The sequence below is a fragment of the Cebus imitator genome, unplaced genomic scaffold, assembly GCF_001604975.1.
Source record: "Cebus imitator isolate Cc_AM_T3 unplaced genomic scaffold, Cebus_imitator-1.0 Scaffold5, whole genome shotgun sequence".
NCBI classification, from domain to species: Eukaryota; Metazoa; Chordata; class Mammalia; order Primates; family Cebidae; genus Cebus; species Cebus imitator.
This window is the reverse complement of record NW_016107320.1, coordinates 12,555,993-12,577,457: the sequence shown is the minus strand read 5'-3', so window position 1 is coordinate 12,577,457 and position 21,465 is coordinate 12,555,993. Positions and strand designations below refer to the sequence as shown.

The following is a 21,465-nucleotide window of genomic DNA, read 5'->3' as shown; positions in this document are numbered from 1 at the left end:
TGTGATTTCAGCTCACTGCAACCTCTGCCTCCTGGGTTAAAGCTATTCTCCTGCCTCAGCCTCCCAAGTAGCTGGGATTACAGGTGCCCGCCACCACCCTGTATTTTTTATTTTTTAGTAGAGGTGGGGTTTCACTATGTTGACCAGGCTGATCTCGAACAACCCTATGGGGGCGCCATTGTTTATAGGACTAGCCTTAGGGCCTGACTAGATTCTGCCCCCGTTCCACCTGCCAGCTCCTTCTACTTCCCTCAGTTCGCCTGACCTCAGGTGATCCTTCTGCCTCAGCCTCGAAAAGTGCTGGGATAACAGGCATGAGCCACTGCTCCTGGCCCTGGCCATCTTTTTTTGACCAAAGCCCATGTAAAAGGATGTGGGAGAAAGATCTTTAGTTTATACTTGTACTAATAAGGTTAATATTGTTTTACCTGTTTAGAATGCTATAATTTGTTTTTTTTTTTTGAGTCCGTGTCTCGCTGTGTCGCCCAGGCCTGGAGTGCAGTGGCATGATTTCAGCTCACTGCAACCTCCGCCTCGTGGGTTCAAGTGATTTTCGTGCTTCAGCCTCCCCCGTAGCTGAGACTGCAGGTGCATGCCACCACACCTGGCTAATTTTTGTGTTTTTAGTAGAGAAGGGGTTTCACCATGTTGCCCAGGCTGGTCTTGAACTCCTGGGGTTAAGCGATCCACCCATTTCAGCCTCCCAAAGTGCTTGGATTACAACCACAGGCCACTGTGCCCCGCCAAAGAATGCTATAATTTTCAAACCTCTTTTCCCTCACAGCAACCCAATAATGTGGGGAAAGTAGGTCTGAGCCTTGGCACAGGGCTGCTGAGTTGTGCCACTCATGTGCTGTGTACATGGCAGTTTCTAGAGTTGTGCTGTGCTCGGGCCTGTGTGGCTGAATGCCCAGCTCTGTCTCAGCAGGATCATCTGCATGGGAAGCCGAAAGGATATTAGTTAACGACAGAACTGGGCTTGGAAGCTAAATTTTTTTTCTAGTTTTTTTTTTAAAGACAGGGTCTCTCTCGTTACCCAGCCTGGAGTGCAGTGGCGCCATCCTAGCTCACTGCAGCCTGGAACTCCTGGGCTCAAGCGATCTGCCCGCCTCAGCCCCCAAAAGTGCTAGTATTACAGGCATGAGCCACCACGCCCAGCAACCCTTTTCTCGTTTGAAGTAGCTGTGTTCTTTTCTTTTTTCTGACAAATAATGTTGAAAGCAGAGGCTGTTGGTGTCAAATAGCCTTGTATTTGAAGCTTGGTTACTGCGTGGCTGGATGACCTGCGGGCAAGTTTTTCAACTATACATGCATGTAAGATGGTGCATGTGCCTGTAGATTACATGAGAACATTGTAAAGCACTCAGAATAATGGCAACTGGGAGGCACTCAGTAAATGTTCACGCTCTCATGCATTCCTCCGCCTTCCCCTAACAAGCGGAAGACACCCTCTTTTTTCTCACTGCTTTTATAAACTTGCTGCCCAGTGAGCTTGAGTATTCCTGAGGGCAGAATAGCTTCCCTGTCTTGAGTGGGCTGCCTTTCCTCAATGTGGGAGAGCAGCCCCCATATCATTAAGATCCAACCCTCATTTTGGTTGTTTCAGCTTCAAACTGTTCGAAGCTTCGCCTTCTGTGCCAGCCAAATACGTGGAAGACAAAGAGAAGATGCTGTCTCGAACACTGCAGTTGGTGGAGCTGGCGAGTGAGACGTGGCTGGTGACCGGGCGGCATCCCTTGCCCGTCATCACTGCTGCAACTTTCCTGGCTTGGCAGTCACTGCAGCCTGCATATCGGCTGTCATGCTCCCTTGCTCGATTTTGTAAATTGGCAAATGTGGACCTGCCCTACCCCGCATCCTCCCGCCTGCAGGAGCTGCTGGCTGTGCTGCTGCGGATGGCTGAGCACCTGGCCTGGTTACGGGTTCTGAGGCTTGACAAACGGTCTGTGGTGAAGCACATTGGTGACCTTCTCCAGCACCGCCACTCGCTGGTCCGCTCGGCCTTTCGGGATGGGACAGGAGAAGTGGAGACCCTAGAGAAGGAGCCACTGGGGCAGGGACAGGGGCAGGGAGAAGGGGAAGTAGGGAATAATTCCTTAGGTTTGCTCCAGGGGAAGCGCCCGGCCAGTCCTGCCCTTCTCCTCCCACCGTGTATGTTGAAGCCCCCGAAGCGGACCTGCCCCACACCCCCTGTCTCCACTGTCACTGGAGAAGAGGACATTTCTGATAGTGAAATAGAACAGTATTTGCGTACCCCTCAGGAAGTTAGGGACTTTCAGAGAGCCCAGGCTGCTAAACAGGCTGCCCCGAGTGTCGCTAACCCTCCCTGAGGCACATCCATTGGGGGCACTTCATCCCATTCTGATAGCAGCTTGGAAACCTGTCATAGCCGAGGATGGAAGTGTACACGGGTCCGTAGGTGTTGCGTTTCTTATCTGAAGGAACCAAGAGGGGCTCTGCCATTAGTTGGACCCTGGGTCCTGGAGTAAAGTCAGGAGTGCAGGGATGATTATAGGTAGGAGAGACCCCCATCCCTTGGTGCAGGAGAGCAAGTTACATATGTAGTGTCCTGTGAGATGGCTTTCCTCATAGATGGTTGGGAAAATGCCAGGCCCTTTGCTGCAGGTTTGAATTGGACACACTGCTGCTGCTCCTGCAGGCCTGAGGGGACTTCCCTCTGCTTGTGAAGCGGTTGACATTCCCAGCAGTATCAATCCTTAGAGGAGCAGGAACTGGGGATTTCCTGGCCCCGTGTCCGTTCACAGGCGGTAGGTTTGTGTGTATGGTGTCATGAGAGCCCCTACCTCATAACAAGGACAGTGGGTGGACTAAGGCAGTAGCTCAAAGGGCTTTGCAAAATTTTAATATATTAAAACAAGAGGCATCTGCTAGAAAACATTCTATTGTATAAAACCCGAGCTCTTAAAAACATGTTTTCTTTGGCACTTTCATTCCCTCCCTCCCTTTTCCCCAGCGTATTGCAAAAAGCTCTCCAGTGCTAAGGCATTGGCAGGGTATGTAAACAGCAGCCAGCATATGTGGAAGAATAATACAAAGCTTTTTTTCTTCTAATAAGTCTGTGCAGCAAGCATAAATAACAGGACCCATCCCAAGGAGTGTGTGTGGGTTTTTCCCCTCCCGTGTCCGCTGTCACCTTGGTGATCAGGCCAGGGTGATACAAAGACTGGGAGGAAATCTAGGCCAGACCTGGATTTCTTGCTCTCCCCAGGACCCAGGGTTCCCTCAGTTTCCATTTGATCATGTAAGATGCTGGTGGTTGGTTTTAGGCTGGGGAAAAGATGGATGCTGGTGTTTGAAAGTAGTAAAGGCATAGGCCCCTCTTGGTCTGCAGGGACCCCAGCCACCGCCTCTGGGGTAGGGTTGGGCTCCTGGGAGTTGGGAAGCTGGTTTGACATTTTGTAGGTTTCTCTGCTGTGGAGCTGGAGATCAAGTGATTGGGATAGTTCTTCCATCTGGCCTCATAGAGGCAAGGAAGTGCTCTTCCTTAGTCCCTTGGTGTTGTAAGGCTGAGACTGGGGCGATGGGTCTTGTAACTGAGAAGTAAGCTTCTCCAAACACCACCTGCAGCTTTATGGGGGTGCCATCATTTATAGGACTAGCTTTAGGGCCCGACTAGATTCTGCCCCACTTCCACCTGCCAGCCTCCTCTACTCCGCTCAGTACCCGCGGGCACCTGGCAGTCAGCTGTTGAGGTGCAGGGCCTTGGCTTTGTCCCACTGCGCCACCTCTGAGCCCTGCTGTTTGGTTTAAGTACCACTTCTGTGGGAATGGTGGCTTTGTTCCTAGTTGTGTGGGTTCCCACTCGGCTCACCTGGGACTGGTTGATCTCTAGAGCTGCCTTTCACAGGGCCCCGCCCTCCCCTCTTGCATAGTTGATCTGAAAAACAGCACCTTGTGATTTCACATCACCTGCTTCATGTGCTGGGCTGGCTCTCCTGCCAGCCAAACCCAGGAGGAAAAGGGGCCTAGGATCTAGGCAGACGCTGGGCTGACTTCGGGAGAGGGCAGGGAGGAAAGAGCAGTTCCCACGCTCTCACCTCTTTGCTTCCCTAGTGAGGCTGATAGCCCCCAGTGAGGCTGCAGGGACAGTGCGTAGGGGTGGGAGTACTTGGGGAGGGCCCACCTGGGCTGTGCTGTGCCTTCACTCTTGTGGGTGACCCCACAGACGGAAGCCTTCCCACTTCCTGGCAGGGCACCAACTGTCCAGACTGTCCCGGGCTGGACGGAAATGTATTACGCATGTTCTGGGATTGTCTGTCGCTACCCCAGAGGGGTGCCCTCTAGGCAAGTGGGGAACATCTGCCTATCGGATCCTCCGCCTCCAACCCGCTGGCTAGCGAGACGCCTTGGAGGACCCCGAGAAGCGGGGGAATGAGGTGCGTGGCCAGCCCGTCTACCGCGTCGCCCCCGCCAACCCTAGACGGTAGTCTCGCTCTTCCAGAGTCCGGTCTTCATGCAGCTACCTGCCGACTCCGCGCCCGTCACGGTGACGTCATCGTACTTGCCCCCCTTGGGGGCGCCGTTCAGGCTGGCTGCGTTGAGTGGGTACGAGCGGCGCTTGCTCTCCTTCTCCGGCACGCCACTGCCCTTGAGGCTGTCGCGGCTGGCGCTGCGGTGCTGGCCCGGCCGGCCCGCCTCGGGGAGCGGCGCGGCGCTGGTGTCGCTGCCCTCGGAGGGCGTGAGCATGGGCTCGCCCTCCAGCTGCAGGCCGGCGCCTGGGCTGTTGCGGCTGCTGCCGGGGTAGCTGTCGGTGGGGCTGTTGTGCAGGCTGCCACTCTCGCTGGACAGCAGCTCGGGCGCCCCCGCCGCGCCCCCACGCAGGGCCTTGAGCCGGTTCTTTCCGCCGGCCTCCCCAGCACGGTGCCCCTTGGCCCGGCTCTTGTGCGCCCGACGCCCGTGGTGCACGTTGTTGTGGTGGCGGGGGGCGAGGCTCCCCCGAGGGCCCATGAGCTCTAGCTCTCCTTCCCCGCGGGCCACCGCCCCTGGCTCACACACCTGACTCTGGGCCAACTGCAGGTTGGTGAGCTTGCAGGGGCCCAGAGCCAGCACGTGGGCGCTGCTGCCGCTCGGGGAGGACTTGAGGGAGGGGGGCCCCTCCCCGAACACCGGGGAACCGTCCTCTGCGGTGGCAGGCAGGGCCCGGGGTGGGGCATGGGAGGCCGAGGGCGAGGCAGAGGGGCAGCAGGCGCGCCACGATGCTCTCACGTCCCTTCGCCTGGCACAGTGGTGGGTGAAGACAAAAAGGCCCAGGGCAGAGGCTGCCACCCCATACAGGCAGCTGCACACCACCCTGGGCAGCCAGCGCTGGGACACGGCCAGAGCCCCGCAGGCCCACATGGCCAGGTACAGGAAGTGCGTGGTCACCAGCGCCCCTAGCTGGACTCCTGGAGAATAGAGGCTGTCACCCTCCAGGGGCCCGGGCGTCCCCACCCGCGTGCTCCCAGCAGCCAGAAGGGAACCTGAGTCACTTAGGAGGGGGCCGCTGCCCCTGAGCCTGGTAGAGCCCCTCAGCTCCTCCCCTGCCTCCAAGGAGGCTCTGCTGTTGCCTGCCTTGGGGCTCTGTGCCAGAGGGCCCCGTAAGCGCAGCCCTGTACACAGGAAATAGATCCATGTGATGAGCAGAATCAAAGCCACTGGGATGTAGAAGGCACCGAGGCTTGGACGCCACACCAGCCAGCAGCTGCAGGAGACACAGAAGTAGTAATGAGGACAGGGGGCATGGCTGGGTTAGGGCCAGGAGCCAGGGTGGTTGGGGAAGACAGGATATGGTGAATGCTGAGGCAAGGACGGGTTGGTCAGCATGCATGGGCTTGGGTTGGGTTACTGCTGGGTGGACTTGGCAGGTGGCCCTGCCAGTGGAGCAGAAGGCATTGGTGTTAGGTAGGTGGCCTTGGGGCAGGACGGAGCGGTGCTCACTAGGGAGTGTGGTCCCGGTAGTTGTGGATGTTGACGGCAGCTGTGATGCCACAGATGATGAGTGGAATCCCTCCAGCTATCAAATAGAACCTGGAGGGAATAAGGGATTGGGAGTCTGAGAGGTGAAAGCGAAGGGAAGAACTGCGTGCTCAGAGCCCTTTGTTTGGTGTTTCCATCCCATCCTCTTTCTCTTTTAGTCAGAATTTTTTGCCAGGGATGCAAGTCCCTGCAGGGACTATTTGGACTTGGCCACGACTGTTCTAAGGGGCAGAGGCCAGAATTGCTCTCTCACCCTCAACAGTGCAGAAGTCAGGGGTGCCACTCAGGTTCCCCAGTTCCTTGCCATGACATTTGGAGTCACCTCCTTCCCTGGCCTTGTTATGCCCCAGAAGCCTGCCGGACACCCCCAGTGCATGGCCTAGTGTGACCTGCTGAGTCTAGGACCTAGCCTCTCCTGTCTTTGGAGAGTGATCTCCTAGGGACCTTGAACACACCCCGGGAGGCTTCCTACACCTGCCTTGGATTCCCTCCCCCACTGCAAACTGGAATTGAAAGTAGGTACCGGAGCATAGGACGGGGAGCCGGCAGGGCAGGGTCCCCTTCTTGCAGAGGGGGCGCCTTCCAGGTGAGCTCCTTGTGGAGCACTCGTGCCTTCATGCCCATCCAGAGCAGCGTGGACAGGGAGGAGTAGTGCAGGGTGATGCCCACCTGTGGGGTCGAGGCAGGGAGGCTGGGGAACGGGGGGCTACAACTGGGTCCTCCCAGAGCCTCATACCTGCAGGAGTCCTCCCAGGCTTCCAGCCCCCGGCCCCCAGCTCTTTCACTTTACCCAGCTCACTCCCCATACATTCCCCAAGCTTCCACCCCTGCTGCCACCCTGTGCCTCCACTTCAGTGTTCTCTCCCACCGCAGGGCTTCCCCATGACCCTGACTCGGCTATCTGGCTGATCCCCCACCTCTCCACCACTGCAGGTCCCCACTCTCCACTTTGAAGCCCATCTCCTATTCTCTCTGATCAGGCTCTTACCACTCCCTTCTCTCACTCTCCACGCCCCCCTACCCCTGCCTTCCAAGGCTGCCACAGAGGAAGCTATGGAGCTGTGGCCTGTGAGCCTTTTTCTGCCAGCGCATCTCCCTACTGTATGCCTAGCTGCCAGCACTCATCTTGGGGCACCACCCCTGAGCCCCTGCTCCTGCCTACCGCCTGGCAGACCATCTGGTAGTTGGTGAGTGTGATGCCCCCTGCAAAGACGGCGGAGGTCATGGCCATGTGGAAGCACAGGTTCAGCAGCATGTGCCAGCCCTTCCGGGACACACGGATGGAGCTGCCCAGAAACAGTCTCAGATTAATGCCCCCCCCAAACCCAAGGTCAGGCCCATGGGGTCTCAAGGCCACTGGGAGAGCCACGAGGTGCAGGCAGATATCTGCGTGTATGCATGGGTGGGAATGTGACAGATACCACAGGGCAGGGAGTCCTTAACCTCTCAAAGTGATTCCAACCCCAGGACCCTCAAATGCGTGAGAGACAGAAAGTCACGTGAACCCACCTAGGAAAAAACTCTGCCAAGTCCTCAGTGAGCCCACCCTGCACCCGCCCTGGGAGGCTCCCACACCTGCCTCGGAGTTGCTCCCACACCTGCCTCGGAGTTCCTCCCTCATTGCAAAGCTGAATTCCATGCCTGCCCACCACGCCCTCCCTCCTGCAGGAGTGCCCACCTGTGGTTGAGGATGTAGGTGATGATGGTGGCGAAAAGGCAGAGCAGCAGCAGGGCTGTGCAGGGGTATACCACGGGGTGCAGCCCCGCCCCCATGCCCCCCACCTCCCTGGGGAAGGCGCTCAGTTCCTGGGAAAGGGCAGGAAGGAGGATGTGAGGAGGGAGGACGTGAGGAATGAGGACACCTCGCCAGACCCCCAGGCCGCCAGCCTTCCTCTTCCCAGGCCCGTCAGCCTTGGTCCTATGCTTTGGTGCTTAGTGCAGGGCAGGGGGGTAAGCTTTGGGCTGTCCACTTAGGAAGCCAGCCCTACTGAGCCAGATACTGCTGCCCCTTCCCTGCCTCCAGTCCCGCCTTGCTGGGGACTCTTCACACCCCAAGCCTGAGATATCAGAGATGAGAGAGGGAGCAGGTGCTGCCCGTGACCAGCGGCAGGCCTGCAGGACTGGAGAGTGGCAGTATCATGAGCCATGAGGGAGGGGTGACCAGAAAGGAGAAGGGTTCCCAGATTGTCTTTTTCTACTTTAAAGAATCTGGTCTCGGCCAGGTACAGTGAATCCCAACACTTTGGGAGGCCGAGGCAGCAGATCATTTGAGGTCAGGAGTTTGAGAGCAGCCTGGCCAACATGGTGAAACCCCATCTCTACTAAAAAGGAAAAAATTAGCTGGGTGTGGTGGCACATGCCTGTAATCCCAGCTACTTGGGAGGCTGATCAGGAGAATCGCTTGGACCCAGGAGGCGGAGGTCGAATTGAGCCAAGATTGTGCCACTGCGCTCCAACCTGGATAACAAAGCGAGACTCCATCTCCATCTCAAAACAAAAAATCAAAAAAAAACAAAATATATGGTGTCAGGAGTGCAGGGCGTGAAAGCCAGGCTGGGAGTTCCAGATCCATCTATCCTGATACAGGAGTGGAGGCTGGACCTCCCTGTCTCCTGAAATATGGAGAGGTGTAGGAGAGGCCAGAGGGCCATTTCCCACATCCCTCCAGTCCTGGGGCCCAGCGGGGCTGCTGTCCTTCCTGTATTTCTCCATGGTCCCAGGTGGTCAGAGTGCCCTCACCCCCATTTTCCATGCAGACCGTATCCCAGCTCCCCACCTCTCACCCTGCTGCATACCCACCATGAGTACGGCCACGTTGCCCAAGTGCTGGCAGTGCAGGGCGCTGACATTGGGCTGGCTGGAGCGGAGGTGGCAGCCCTCGGAGGTCCAGCCCCCAGACCCCCCGGGCCCCTCCTGGCTCCACCAAGCGGCCACAGGTTCGGCTCCCTCAGCCCAGTGCCGCAGCGAAACTGCCACTGGCTCCGTCAGGTTTCCCACGCCACAGCCACCTACAGGGGGAGAGGGACATCCACACAGACACACACAGGGCATCAGGGAGGCGGCTCAGCTGGGACTCAGCAGCAGCAGCAGTGGCAGGGCGTGCACTAGGCTCCTGCTGGGCAGGACATGGTGCTGGGCTTGGGCATGTGGTGAGATGCCAAGGACGGCCTCAGTCTAACAGGGGACACAGAATGGGGATTTGCAAGGATGATGGTGGAAAATGTGAGCCCCAGGAGGTGGTCTGCCCTGAGTGCTGGATGAGCAGTGATGCTGTGCTCCAAGGCAGGACTCAGGCTGGGGGACTCAGGGACAAGAACACAGAAATGCAGAGGGAAGGAGCAGAAGCCAGGTAAAGGGAGGAGGGAGGCGGGCGGGATAGAGGGAGGATGAGGAGGAGGCGTTCCCAGTGGGAGAGGGGCTCTCGGAGCAGGCCCTGGGCTCCACAGACCCCTCACCCACCTGCCTCTCCCCACACACTCGCAGAGCCCACGTGGCTGTGGACATAGGGCTTTCGCCTTCCCAGGCCACCTTACTTGTCCCTCAGGTCTTGGTGGTTTTCAGGAAAGGCCTCCCTGACCTCCAGCTAGGTCGGGTTGCCCCTTGTCCTGTGCCCTCCAAAACACCTCGTGCAGCTGCTCACTTACGAGCTGCACTTAAACCACTGTACACTGCCTGTCCTCTCTGCTGAAGGGTGTGTTCCTCAAGGACACAGCTGCAACTGTCTGTACACAGGTGTGTCCCAGCCCAGGCACAGTCTGGCACAAACCAGGTACTCAGTGAGTGTCCCTGGCCAGAACCCACAACCTGACAGCAGGTGCCTGTGCTAGGAACAGGAAGGAACCCAGGGTGGGGCAGCGGCGCCTTCTGGCTGTGCACAGGGGATGCCGCCACAGCTCTGGGACCCTAGAGAGCTCGTGGAGGAGGCAGACGTCCTGATGATGGAAGTGGCCCAAGACTTTGAAGGGGCTCTCTGATGTGCACAGTGCAGTTTGCAGAAGGTGAACCTAGTGACAGCACGAGGGATGGACTGAGATGGAGATGTGGGGGCCAGAGACGGGCTGATGCCAGCGACAATGGAATCGCCGACAGAAAGAAGATAGGTGTGGGGGTCGCTGGTCCCGAGAGGAGAGATGGAACGGTGAGAGGAGGGCTGCAGGTGGTCCGTCTGCTTCCCGGGTGCCAGGGCCCCAGGTGGGTGGTGAGTCAGACACTCAGTATCTCCCACTTCCCACGCTTCTGCTCATGTTGTTTTTCCTCTACCCTGGTCTCCACCCTTCTAGTGTCTGTGGAACTCCTGAGCATCCCTCAAGGCCCATCCGTGCCAGTCCCACCTCCACAACTGCTGCCTTTTCAGAATGCTTCTCACCTGGGCTGCCTGGAATCTCTCCTACGGCTGCCCTGGGAGGTTACTTCACCTTCTACTGCTCAGTGAGATGGTGACCTCTGTGGGAGCGGGGACCATGCCGAGATGTTCTTATTCCTTCCAGCACCAATGATAGCGCTGTTTCTAGCAGGCCCCATTCAGCATTGCTTGCCTGCTTTGGGCCCACGGTGTGTGTGTGTTAGAGGGGGTTGTGCTCATAGCCCTCTTGAAACTGAACAAATCTGGGATATAAAATGCAATGTCTTCCTGAGCCTTTTCTCCTCCAAACCCTTTCTCTATGGGGTGTCTCTGCCTTCTGCCCTGCTGGGAAAAGGTGAGGGACCCAACATCCTCTGTCAGTTCCACTAGGGAACAGAGGGGCTGTGGGCCAGGGAAGGGCAGGATGAAGGGGTGCAGGGCAGAGACACAGGAGGCACCCCAGGCGGGGCAGGAAGTTCAGTCCCTTACTGGTTCCTGCGAAGATGACGGGGGTAGCCACGCCACGCCTCTTGCCAGGCCCGGCAGCTCCAGGGCGAGAGGTATTGCCATGGCTGCGGAAGAGGCGGCCATTTCGGAAGACGAGCAGTTGCAGGGTGCAGTCTGGGGGCACTGGTGGAGCCAGGGCAGCCGGAAGGGATGAGAACAGACTTGGGGGCAGCTGGATGGAGGCCAGGGCCACGCTGTTCTGGGGGGACATAGGAGCTCCTCAGAGACACCAGGACCCCCTAGAGCACTGATGTCTTGCAGCCTCCTCCTCCCACCTCTCACTGCCCCCACCAGGCACCTGCGTCTGGGTGCCTCCCATCTCCCACCACCTCCCCCTCCCCCAGCGCCCACCTTGATGTGGAAGGACGACAGAGAAACATTGGGCCTCCCGGTGGTGCAGCGGAAGCGGAGCTGCTGGTCAGCTGGGGGCTCGGGCTCAGGTGGGGGGTTCTGGCCAGCGTTTCCTGGCTGTGTGCCCAGCACCCCTCCCTCCCTCCTCTGGAAGGCTGTGCAGGTCAGGCCCACGTAGCTGTGCGGTTTGATGAGGTAGGCCTCCAATGCCACATTCCTCGCGTTCTGGGGACAGGAACCTTGTCATCCCACCATTTGAGATGGTGGCCTTCTGCTTGGGACTGCACATACCCTCTCAATGGACCTGTTCAGGCTGTAGTCTTCCCCTTCAATCCTCAGTCTTTTCAAAGCCACCTGTCTCTCTCTCTCTCTCTTTTTTTTTTTTTTTGAGAAACAGGTTCTTGCTGTGTCACCCAGGCTGGCGTGCAGGGCACAATCATAGCACACTGCAGCCTACAAATCCTGGGCTCAAGTGATCCTCCCACCTCAGCCTCCTGAGTAGCCAGGACTACAGAGAAGTCACCGTGCCCATCTAATTAAAAACATATTTCTTTTGTAGAGATGAGGTTTCACCGTGTTGCCCAGGCTAGTCTCAAACTCCAGGCCTCAAGTGATCCTCCTACCTTGGCCTCCCGAATAGCTGGGACCACAGGCACATGCCAACACTCCTGGCTAATTTTTATATTTTTTTGTAGAGACTGGGTCTCTCTTTGTGGCCCAGGCTGGTCTCCAACTCCTGGCCTTGGAAGATCCTCCCGCCGTGGCCTCCCAAAGTGCTGAGATTACAGGTGGAGCCATGCCTGGCATCTGGCTCACCTCTTAACTATGCCAGTTCTGTTGCCCGACTCAGCTGCAGAGCAGGCTCCATGTCTCACCCCTGTGCACTGCCCTAAAGGCATGCATGTAGAGGATGCTGTACCGCAGTTGTTAGCAAACTGGAGCCCTCACCTCCTCTCAGAGAACTTCCATTACTCACTCGATCTCCAGTGCTGTCTGTCCTGCCATCAAGCCCTCCTCCTGTCCCCTCTACTCCATTTACCTTTCCTCCTGCTTATTCCCATCAGGCTGGCCGTTTGGCTCAATTCCCCACTACAGAGTCTGGCCTCACTTATCCAGGGTCCCCGGTTGCCTCTCTTTAGCGCTGCCCCTGACAACTTGGAAGTGAACCCCATGGCTCAGAACTTTGTCACATCTGCTGCCGTTGCTAGCTGGGGCACAGCAGGTGTATGCCCAAGAGGGGGCGCCTCCCTCCTCTGCATGCTGGGGCCATCCCCCATGCTGACCCCCATTACCACTGAGATGTGCTGGGCATGGGGGCTGAGGGCAGCCCCCCCAATTCGCTCCAGGGCACCCACGATGCGGCTGCAGGCCTTGTCCTCGCGCTGGGCTAGCCACAGCAGGTGTTCATCTACCAGCATCAGGTTGCTGGCCATGTCCACCATTACCTCCACCAGCTGGGGGTACACAGGAATTGCTAAGGGCAGGGCTTGGGACCTGGGGCTAGGATGAGAGAGAGACTTGAGCAAATGCAGGATGCGGGCATTCTGCGATCTCCAGAAGTCCAACTGCCTCACCTCTTTGATCTGGTCGACATAACCCAAAAATTTCTGGATCATCTGAGCCACATAGACTACATCCATCATGTCTGAAAAGCTGGCGGCCTCGGCTGTGTACACGCGCAGCTGGTGAGCCAGGGTCAGCGCGTTAGAGGCGTTGATGGGCATCTGGGGATTGTGAGAAGAGAGAGGATCATCCTGCCTGTTCCTTCTGCCCCCGAACTGCCCCTGAGGACTCTCTGCTCTGTGCCAGTTCTCTGTACCTGGGGACAGGAGTCCAGACCGCCTGCTGGGTCTCATCAAGCTAGGAGGGCGGAGGAAGCTGAGACCATCATAGCCTAAGGCCACCACTGCCAGCACCCCCGGTGTAAGGACAGTGGGACTCTGCCTTTAGTGTTGGTGAGTAAAGGGGCATGACGTGGCCGGATGGGATGGAGGCCTGGCGTCTTTCCCCACTGTGGCCTCAGTGGGTCTGAATCCCCCGGCAGAGGGTGGCTCCTGGCTCTCCACAGGCAGGGACAGGAAGCACAGCCCAGCGGCCCAGAGGCCAGGCTCCCCTTGCCTGTTAGGTTGGCTTCTCCCTTCCCCATGCCCCCGAGCTCCTCACCAGCACAAAGGTGTACAGCACCCTGGTGATGTCGTTGGTGTAGAGACAGTGGGAGTAGTCCCCTGGCTCCCAGCGGCCGGCGCGATCACACCGGCGGGAGGCTCGGGTGCCCGGGGCGCCCCCACTCAGGGGCACTGAGGTGAAGGGATACTGCAGGCAGGACTGGTAGGCTGTGATGCCAGCCAGAGTTCTGGGCCACCTGGGGGCAAAGGCAGGAGGTTGCCGATGACCCAGACTTCTCAGGACAATGGTCCCTCCCCTGACTTTGGTGTGAGGCCTGACTCCTCGGGGGCTTGGGGAAGGATTGAGGAGCGGGGTTCAGACCAGCCTTCCAGGGGTTCCCAGGTTGCACTCTCTTTGTTCTGACCGGACTGTCACAGTTGATAGAGGGCCATACTTTAGAATTCTGAGTTCAAGTTCAAGTTCTGCCACTTATTTGCTGTGGCTTCAGGCAAGGCATTTATCCTTTCTGGGCCTCAGTATTCTCGGCCATACAATGGGGAGAATAACAGCTTCCCTGCATAACAGAGAGAGTCACTGGGATCTTAAAAGGTGATACTCTTTGTGGGCGAGCTTTTGCAAACTATGACTGTAAGGAAGCAAATAAAAGCCTTTTTGTGGCCAGGTGCAGTGACTCATGCCTGTAATCCCAGCACTTTGGGAGGCTGAGGCGTGAGGATTGCTTAAACCCAGGAGTTTGAGACCAGCCCGGGCAACAAAGTGAGACTGTCTCTACAGAAAACAACACAATAAGCCCCAGCTTATTGCCTCTAGTCCCCGCTCCTCTGGAGGCGGAGGTGGGAGGATTGCTTGAGTCCAGGAGTTCAAGACTGCAGTGAGCTATGATTGTGCCACTGCACCAGAGCCTGGACGAAAGAGTGAGATCCTGTCTAAAAAAATAAGTCTTGGCCAGGTGCGGTGGCTCAAGCCTGTAATCCCAGCACTTCAGGAGGCCAAGGCAGGTGGATCACTTGAGGTCAGGAGTTCAAGACCAGCCTGGTCAACATGGTGAAACCCCATCTCTACTGAAAATACAAAAATTAGCAGGGCATGGTGGCAGGTGCCTGTAATCTCAGCTACTGGGGAGGCTGAGGCAGTGAGATCACACCACTGCACTCCAGCCTGGCCAGCACAGCGAGACTCCTCAAAAAAAAAAAAAATTCTTTTTATGCAGCACATCTCAGATGGTAATTTGTGTTTTTGAGACTGAGTCTCACTCTTGTCGCCCAGGCTGGAGTGCAGCGGCATGATCTTGGCTCACTGTAAACTCTGCCTCCCAGGTTCAAGCAATTCTCCTGCCTCAGCCCTCTGAGTAACTGGGATTACGGGTGCCCGCTACCACACCCGACTAATTTTTAGCAGAGACAGGGTTTTGCCATGTTGACCAGTCTGGTCTTGAACTTCTCACCTCAGGTGATCCGCCCACCTCAGTCTCCCAAACTGCTGGGATTACAGGCATCAGCCACCGTGCCTGGCCTCAGATGGTAATTTTATACATAAAGTGTATTTGATAGCAAGGCTTCAGGCTGAATGATAAAAGGACGTGTTTCCTCCATCTTTAGGACCCAATGGAGACAGTGGATGGGTAAGCCCTGGACACCTGTGATGTCAGGTGCAAGGGTGGGGTTGGGGTGGGGCAGCCCTCTACTGGGCTGAGCGGGCCAAACCTGAAGTCCCCGCGGTTGTTGGCAACGCGCTCGGCGGGGCAGTAGGAAGCAGAGGTCTCCAGCACCACGATCTCCACCTTCTTGCTGGCGTTGCCCTGAGCCATTGACACGGAGCACTCCCACTCGCCTGAGGCCCACAGGCCGATGTGAGACAGCGTCAGCTCACTGCGGGTGGCAGGCGGGGCTGGCTGGTGAGTCACCCTCAGGCCCACCAGGTATGAACCACGCCACCCTCCCTCGGCACTGTCCTAGGGCACTAGCTGCAGGTCCTGCTTTCTTTAATGAAACAAGGGATGCAGGGACGCACTTCTTTTATTCTGATTGGCCTTATGAAACTGCTATTTTGAGCTTCGATTTCCCCGTCCTTAACATGGAGCTGATAATATCTCTCTTGCAGGTCTACTGTAGAGATTAAATCTGGTGATGTAGGTGGGAGCCATTCTATACAGTGTAAGGACACTAAAGAGATGTCAAGTGTCATGACTTTGTTCTATCAGATGTTTATTTGTAGCCTCTACCCAGACCACTGATAACTAGTCCAAGCTTTCCATAAATACACATGCATGTTCTCCCAGGAACACATCTGGATACAGCTTTTTTGAGGGGTGGGTGACAGGTAGGGTGGGCCCCCATCCCCATGCCGAGGCCTGAGGAGGGGCAGCGGGGCTCATACCTGGTGATGAAGGTGCAGTCGTGGATGAGGCTCTCGGCCAGGAGGATGCCTGCCTGCTCGTCACCCTCTATGGGGGTGCGGTTGTGGTACCAGCGGATGCGGGTGTCATTACCCAGGTAGCTGGCGGAGCACTGGAAGGGCAGCCGGTCCCCCTGGAACACCACTTGGCGCAGGGATGGGATGAGGTGGTGTGTGTGCAGCTCCAGATCTCCCTCTGTGGGAGGAGAAGCCAGGAGTGAGGCCTGAGTGCACATGCGTGTGAGGCTGCACGTGTGAGCGAGAGTCCAGCAGGATGGGGCGGGGCAGGGCAGGGCAGGGCCCTCTGCCTGTAGCCTGCTGCCGCTAGAAAGGAAAAGGCGTCAAGGGAAAGTCTCCAGGATAAGGGTAAAGGGGAGGGACAGGCGGTTTTTGGACAAAGAAAAGTGCTCCTTTCTCAACACTCATGTTACCCCAAGAGGTGGGGCCAGATGAAAACATAAACAAGCACCCCCAAGTGGCTGAGATAGAGGCCGGGTGTGGTGGCTCATGCCTATAATCCCAGCATTTTGGGAGACTGAGGCGGGTGGATCACGAGGGCAGAAGTTCAAGATCAGCCTGGCCAAGACAGTGAAACCTTGTCTCTACTAAAACTGCAAAAGTTAGCCGGGTGCAGTGGCAGGCACTTGTAATCCCAGCTACTTGGGAGTCTGAGACAGGAGAATCACTTGAACCTGGGAGGCAGAGATTGTAGTGAGCCAATATACCACTGCACTCCAGTCTGGGCCATAGAGAGAGACTCCATCTCAAAAAAAGAAAAAGAAGAAAAAAAAGAAAAGATAAGCTGATAGAGGCCTGACTGGGGACACCAAGGGAAAGGGGATGCCCGGGAGGCCATGCCCAGCACACAGCCTTAGGTGGAGTGGGGAGAAATACACCAGTCCCACCCAACACGGAGGGTCACTGGGGTATTAAATGTGATTCTCGTTGTGGGAGAGCTGTTGCAAACCACTAATGAAGGAGAGCACAGAACAGCCTTTTTGTGCTGGGCACATCTCGGATGGCGACTAATACATAAACATGAGGTCTCCCTAAATGCAAGAGCAGGACTCAGTGTCGTGGTCTTTTGCAAATTGCAATAGAAGGGTAAAACTCTGTGGGTCTCAGGGAGAAGGCCCGTGTCTGGGTCCCGGGTTGGTGGGAGGCAGGGTCCCTGGTAGATGTGCAGTGGGGGAGGCCTTGCTCACCACAGCAGAGTTGGGCCTCCTGGAGGCTGCCCAGAGCCTGGGCATGCAGGGCACTGGGGTAGGCACAGAGGGTGTGCTCCGACAGCTGCAGGGAGCGGTTTCGGGCCCAGGGCAGCAGCCAGCGCAGGTGGCAGTCGCAGGTCAGGAACTCGGTGCCCAAGTCCCTGCAGGGTGGGCAGAGGGGTCACGGAGCAGAGCAGAGGGAGCATGGGCTCACGGGTGGCCTGGGGCCCCAGGGAGGGACAAGGCTGGAGGGGGTGGGAGGGCAAACTCCGGTCTGTGTGTGTCATCTCTGCCCTGGGCCATTGCGGTAAATTGGGGGGGGGGAGTTGCGTTTCAGGCACTGTCTGCTGTGCTCACTCGTGAGGCCAGCTACAGTAGTCACGATGCTTATACATCCCTCCTGGGCAGAGAAAGGGACAGGGGTCTGGGTCCTTGCGCTAGGAAGAGATACTCACACAACCTTAAGGGCTGGCAGCTCATCAAAGACCCCAGGTTGCAGACTGGAGAAGATGTTTCCAGATATGTTTCTGCAGGGGACAGGGAACAACTGAGGTAGGATCTTAGGGTCTCCCTGGGCTGGCAGAGGGGAGCAAGTGGGACATAGAAGGGTTCGGGGCCACCGCTTGCTTCCCATGCACTTCTTCCCTCTCCTCTCCTCCCTGCTTCTTGCCCCATCACTCACAGTCGGAGAAGCCTGGGGAGGCCCTGGAAGGTCTCAGAGGAGAGACAGCCAATCCGGTTGTTGGAGAGATCTCTAGAGAGACACAGGCAAGCTCAGCGAGCTGGCCACGCGGTAGCACAAAGGTCCACTTGTGAGGGACACATGGGTGGGACCAGGGCTTGTGTGGGGGGCAGGATGAAAAAGGAGATGGGGTTGAGGCTAGGGCCACAGCTGGACTGGAAATGGCAGCTCCTTTGACCCCAGCCACAGCGCCAAGCGGGAAGGAGGGGTAGGTGGGGGTGGGCAAGAGGAACGGGTGGGTGTGGGGTAGGAGGGGTGACTTTCTCCCTCGGGAGGGAAGGGCATGCCACTCACAAGCGCTTCAGCTCCCCCAGGCCCAGGAAGGCGCCGGGCTGTACTGTACTGATGACATTGTTCCTCAAGTCCCTGCAGAGGCAAGTGCACGGGCCCTCACACCTCTCCCCGCTGGGGCTGCCCGGCTCCCCGGGCAGAATCCTCACTGTCACCTCGGTGTTGTTGCTGGGTTTCTCAAGGACTTCGCTTCCTGCTAAACCTCTGCTGTCCTCAGCACTGGGTATGAGGTGGGATTAAAGAACCACCCCCCTCCGCCGGGGCGCTGTGGCTCAGGCGGGTAATCCCAGCACTTGGGAGGTCGAGGCGGGTGGATTATGAGGTCAAGAGATCGAGACCATCCTGGCCAAAAATGGTGAAAGCCCATCTCTACTAAAAATACAAAAAAATTTAGCTGGGCATGGTGGTAGGTGCCTGTAGTCCCAGCTCCTCGAGAGACTGAGGCAGGAGATTGCTGGAACCTGGGAGGCAGAGTTTGCGGTAAGCCAAGATCGCACCACTGCACTCCAGCCTGGGTGACAGAGCAAGACTCCATCTCAAAAACAAAACAAAGCAAAACAAAACCAATTCCTGGGACAGGCCTCCTCCGCCTCCTCCCTGGCTACCATCAGGGGGCACTAGTCAGAACGGAGAGAAGACGAAGAAGCCAAGAGTTGGGACTGGGAGTCAGGAAGCCTCCTTTCCCACCCCGCCCCACCTCCAAGCTGCCCTGAAGGTCGCCGGGGCTGCCCTGGGAAGCATTTGAAAACAGGTGTCATGGTCTTTTGTAAATTGCTATACAAAGGTTGTGGGCAGGGGAGGGGGTGCATGGCAGGGGTAGTTTTTTTGTTTTGTTTTTGAGGCGGGGTCTGTCTGTCCCCCAGGCTGGAGTGCAGTGGTATGATCATGGCTCATTGTAACCTCAAATTCCTGGGCCCAAGCCATCCCTCAACCTCAGCTTCCCAAGCAACTGGCACCACAGGTGTGTGCCACACATCCAGCTAATTAAAAAAACATTTTTTTTTTTTTTTGGTAGAGACAGGGTCCCACTATATTGCCCAGGCTGGTCTTGAACTCCTGGGCTCAAGTGATCCTCCCGCCTCGGCCTCCCAAAGTGCTGGGGTTACAGGTGTGAGCCACCATGCTCGGCCAAGGGAGGTGTTTTTGTGGCTATTTTATCCCTGTCCCTCTCTCGTCTGACAGGCGAGGATACAGGTCAGTTGGCTGGCTGACGCCCAGCTGAACTCTGCCTGGCTTCTTTCCAGGACAGGGTGTAAGTCCTGCTGTCCAGCCTCTTCCTTCAGACAAGGAAGCCAGTGAGGTGACAGCTTGTTCAAGGTCCTCAGTCCTGTCTTCTCTATGGGTCTCTGCAGGAGCCCGCAGTGCAGACACAGGACAAAAGGGGGCTGTGACCCCCCCGGGATCCCAGGGGCCAGGCCCAGCCAGGAGTGAGCCGTAGGTGAGTCCTCACGGCAGCTTCCAGCTCTGAGACTGTGGCTCAAATTCAACCCTGGCCAGAGCACAACTCTCTGCCCACTCCCTCACCTGCTCCTGGGGCTGCAGGGACAGTGCCCACCCACAGGGGACCTGCTGGGTACCTGCCTGCTCCAACCCCACACCTGCCAGGTCCTTGGGGCAGGCAGGACCACAGAAGACCGAGGTGGGTGTCAGCTCATTAGCCTTCTCCCTCACCCTGTCCTCTGTGCCCAGCACAGCCAGGATACAGGTGCCTAGAAGGCAGGGTGGTGAGGTCAGTTGCCCACCTGCTCAAAGGCCACCTGGCTGTTTCCTAAGCTAAACGGGACAGGCCTCAGGTCCACAGAGCTCACGGGGCTCATGGCCCAGCCGGCCTTCCTGTCCTGGGGCCTGAGATGGAGGCAGAGGCCTCTTGGCTCCCACCCAGTGGCAGGAGACTGTGAGGCAGCCGGTAAGGGTGGGGACCCTGGGACAGCCCACGTGTCTGAAGGGGCTGTGGCGGGAAGACAGGAGACCCACAGAGATGTCTGGAGTCCACCTGTTTTCCCAGGCCCTGCCACACCTCAGCCCAGATGGAGGAGGGGTCAGGGATGGGGGGGCTGAGGGGGCTCTTGGCCCTGCCCACCACAGCCGCATCAACGTCTCTGGAGTACCAGGCAGGAGGGGGTTAACCAAGCGGACTGACAGCTGGGAGGAGAGGAAATGGGTGTTCAGGACAGGGAGGTCCTGTCCCACCAGGGGGCCTGTTTGTGCATAGTCCTGGTTGGGGACAGAAACACCCTGCACAGCTCTTCCCACGGCCAGGGGAGCCCTCGCCCTCAGCTCCTTCTCATAGGAGGGACTTGAAGGACCCAGCCGGCCTCCATGACCCCGAGTCCCTGGAGAAGGAAGGAGTGGCCACCAGAAGGGGCCAGTTCCCTAGAGGAGGGACGGCTTCCACGCTGGGGTGTGCTGGGAGGTGCCCCCGGGTGGGGCACATGCACAGACTGTGCCAGGACACTGACCCTAGGCCCCTGGCAGAGGGAGCGGGACGCAGGATAAGTACCTTGGCTGCACAGGGTTGCCCCTCCAGCCAGCCCCCACCATTCTGCTGCCAGACCCCATCCTCACTGCCCGCCCTTACAGGGCTGTCCCAGCATGTGCCCCCTGGCCCCTGTTGGGGTCTGGCCATTCTCAGGGCTCAGCCTCCCACCCTCACGTCAGGGAGGGGCAGAGGGAAACACATTCCTCATTGTGTCACTTCCCTTCATGGGCTGCCAAGGGGCTTAGGCGCAGCCCCCCTTCCCTCCCCGCTCACTTGTGTTTATTCTCATTTCCTCCCCGGCCCCCCTCAAAAGCCCCCACCCGCCTGCCCCACTGATGCTCTGCAGATGGGAGCAGGCGGCGCCCAGGCCCAGCCCCTCTTCCTGCCCTCGGTTTCCTGCAACTCAGTCCTGCTGGGGCCTTGGAGAGGGCGCCTCCACCTCCAGAAGGGTGGGCATGCCTTCTCCCTCGCCTCAAGCCCGCCTCGGGAGGAGCCTCAGGGTAACCAAGGCAGCCCCCAGGAGTGCCCTTGGGAACTGGCCTGTCTCAGCTCCCTGGGCTGAGCTCTGGGAGCCTGAAGGACCCAAGGGAAGCCGATGCTGCCTGGTCCCTCCGGGGAAGAAGCCGGGTCCTCCTTCAGGGTGAGGGAAATGCTACCACAGGACTTGGACATTGTGGAGACCTCCGAGGCTCCTATAGCTTGGTTGTTCTGAGCCCTTCTTGCTTAGCGCATCCTTTTGAAGATCTCATGAAGACCATGCATTTCTGCCGGAGAAAAACTCACTAGAGCCATCATTATGCATACAATTTCCAGAGGGGTGCAGAGCCCATGTTAAGAAGCCCAGGCCAGGCGAATTGGCTCATGCCTGTAATCCCAGCACTTTGGGAGGCCTAGGTGGACCAATCACCTGAGGACAAGAGTTGGTGACCAGCCAGGCCAACATGGTAAAACCGTGTATCTAATAAAAATACACAAAAAGAAATGAGCCAGGCATGGTGGCACATGCCTGTAATTCCAGCTACTCAGGAGGCTGAGGCAGGAGAATCAC

At 57.6% G+C, this 21,465-nt stretch overlaps 2 protein-coding genes across 3 annotated transcripts in view; one reads left to right on the top strand and one right to left on the bottom strand.

Moving 5' to 3' along the window:
- Window positions 1–2,929, top strand: part of BRF2 (BRF2 RNA polymerase III transcription initiation factor subunit) — a 3,513-nt gene extending 584 nt beyond the window's left edge. Inside the window, exon 2 of the mRNA XM_017536413.2 lies at window positions 1,607–2,929. Coding sequence (XP_017391902.1) covers window positions 1,607–2,330 — 724 coding nt within the window. The 3' untranslated portion in view covers window positions 2,331–2,929. The remainder of the gene's footprint in view (window positions 1–1,606) is intronic.
- The window catches only part of ADGRA2 (adhesion G protein-coupled receptor A2), a 46,194-nt gene continuing 27,563 nt past the window's right edge, over window positions 2,835–21,465 (bottom strand). Inside the window, exons 3-19 of one of the 2 annotated variants that reach the window (XM_017536389.2) lie at window positions 17,942–18,013; window positions 17,588–17,659; window positions 17,361–17,432; window positions 16,903–17,066; window positions 15,680–15,893; window positions 15,007–15,171; window positions 13,340–13,538; window positions 12,751–12,900; window positions 12,469–12,630; window positions 11,177–11,401; window positions 10,808–11,024; window positions 8,776–8,984; window positions 7,655–7,782; window positions 7,139–7,262; window positions 6,500–6,645; window positions 5,938–6,027; window positions 2,835–5,701 (exon numbers count right to left, since the gene is read on the bottom strand). In XM_017536389.2, coding sequence (XP_017391878.1) covers window positions 4,438–5,701; window positions 5,938–6,027; window positions 6,500–6,645; window positions 7,139–7,262; window positions 7,655–7,782; window positions 8,776–8,984; window positions 10,808–11,024; window positions 11,177–11,401; window positions 12,469–12,630; window positions 12,751–12,900; window positions 13,340–13,538; window positions 15,007–15,171; window positions 15,680–15,893; window positions 16,903–17,066; window positions 17,361–17,432; window positions 17,588–17,659; window positions 17,942–18,013 — 3,673 coding nt within the window. In that variant the 3' untranslated portion in view covers window positions 2,835–4,437. Of the gene's footprint in view, window positions 5,702–5,937; window positions 6,028–6,499; window positions 6,646–7,138; window positions 7,263–7,654; window positions 7,783–8,775; window positions 8,985–10,807; window positions 11,025–11,176; window positions 11,402–12,468; window positions 12,631–12,750; window positions 12,901–13,339; window positions 13,539–15,006; window positions 15,172–15,679; window positions 15,894–16,902; window positions 17,067–17,360; window positions 17,433–17,587; window positions 17,660–17,941; window positions 18,014–21,465 lie in introns of those variants that run through there. The other variant, XM_017536392.2, reaches the window with a different exon arrangement.